Raw genomic sequence first — 1,134 nt, forward strand, 5'->3', positions numbered from 1 at the left:
GGAGAGGAGCGCTACAGGGGTTCGAGGTACCGCAACTAAGGCTCAGTGAGCAAGCACTGAAGGCTTTCAAGGACATAAGCGTAGCGCACGCGCTAGCATACTCCAACACGACGGAGACCGAGGTCAAGTTGAAGGAGCTTCTCCCGGAGCAAACAACCTGGCCGACGAAGATTCCTAAAACTAACCGTGGTGCAAAGGCGGCGGCACAGATAAATAAATCATTCGAGGGGGCTAAAGCCGTGAAAACTGCAATAGACGGCAAAATAGAGGCACAACAGAGCGAAATAAAGAAAGCAAATGCAGAGCTGCTGGCAGCCGTAACCGGAAGAGCCTCGAACACCACGGCAGTAACAGACGACGGGAATTTCATGGCGGACAAACAAGACGACGAGATGTTCGGCTCAACACCTAAGACCAGCAAAAACTGCGGCGGAACCGGAGCTGGCGGGGACAGCAACGGCGACAACACAGGAACCTTGCTAATCAACGACCTACTTTGCCTCTGCGCCATCGGCCCAACAGCGACCACAAAGTTATGCGGCCACACCGATAACGGAATAACGAAAGGCAGCGAAGGCTACGAAGATCCCTCGAACTCAATCAAGACCGCTTACCGGACATTCATAAGTCTTTTCCCCAAACAACATGCAGAGGCGACGCCATCAACTCTAGCAGCGGCGTTAGCTGCAGTCAAAAACAACATTGGTCGACAACAACGAGATGGCACCACAGGAGACGCTGCAGGGCTGTATATCATGGGTTATGCAGCCAACTTGGGAACTGGCTGCACCGGTGCCAGCAGCCAGGCGTGCGTCAACTACATACGCCACCTGAGCAACGCTGGAAAAGGAATACCGTGGGAAGCGAAGATTCTTAAAGCGATTAAGACTGCAGAAAAAGCACTGGCGCCGCCCGGAGTGAACGCCGCTGAAGCACAGCTCCTGCACATCAACGCTACAACATGGCAAATCTACGAGAGCGCACTCGATGCAGACTCAAGCAACACACAATCCAAATCAAACAAACAAATAGAAAGACTGGATCTCAACAAAGAAGCAGAATGCAAACAATACAAACCAAAAAATGCATGTGAAGAAAAGAATTGCAAGTGGGAAGGGGATGAAGCCACCGGCA

The 1,134-nt window shown here is 51.9% G+C and overlaps 1 pseudogene across 1 annotated transcript in view; it reads left to right on the plus strand.

The window, feature by feature from the left end:
- Positions 1-8: 8 nt before the first annotated feature.
- Positions 9-1,134, plus strand: part of TEOVI_000866100:pseudogene — a 1,309-nt pseudogene continuing 183 nt past the window's right edge. Inside the window, exon 1 of the mRNA in view lies at positions 9-1,134. This exon is cut by the window's right edge and continues 17 nt beyond it. Coding sequence covers positions 9-1,134 — 1,126 coding nt within the window.

The sequence above is a fragment of the Trypanosoma equiperdum genome (assembly GCF_001457755.1).
Source record: "Trypanosoma equiperdum strain OVI genome assembly, contig: ctg_1488, whole genome shotgun sequence".
NCBI classification, from domain to species: Eukaryota; Euglenozoa; class Kinetoplastea; order Trypanosomatida; family Trypanosomatidae; genus Trypanosoma; species Trypanosoma equiperdum.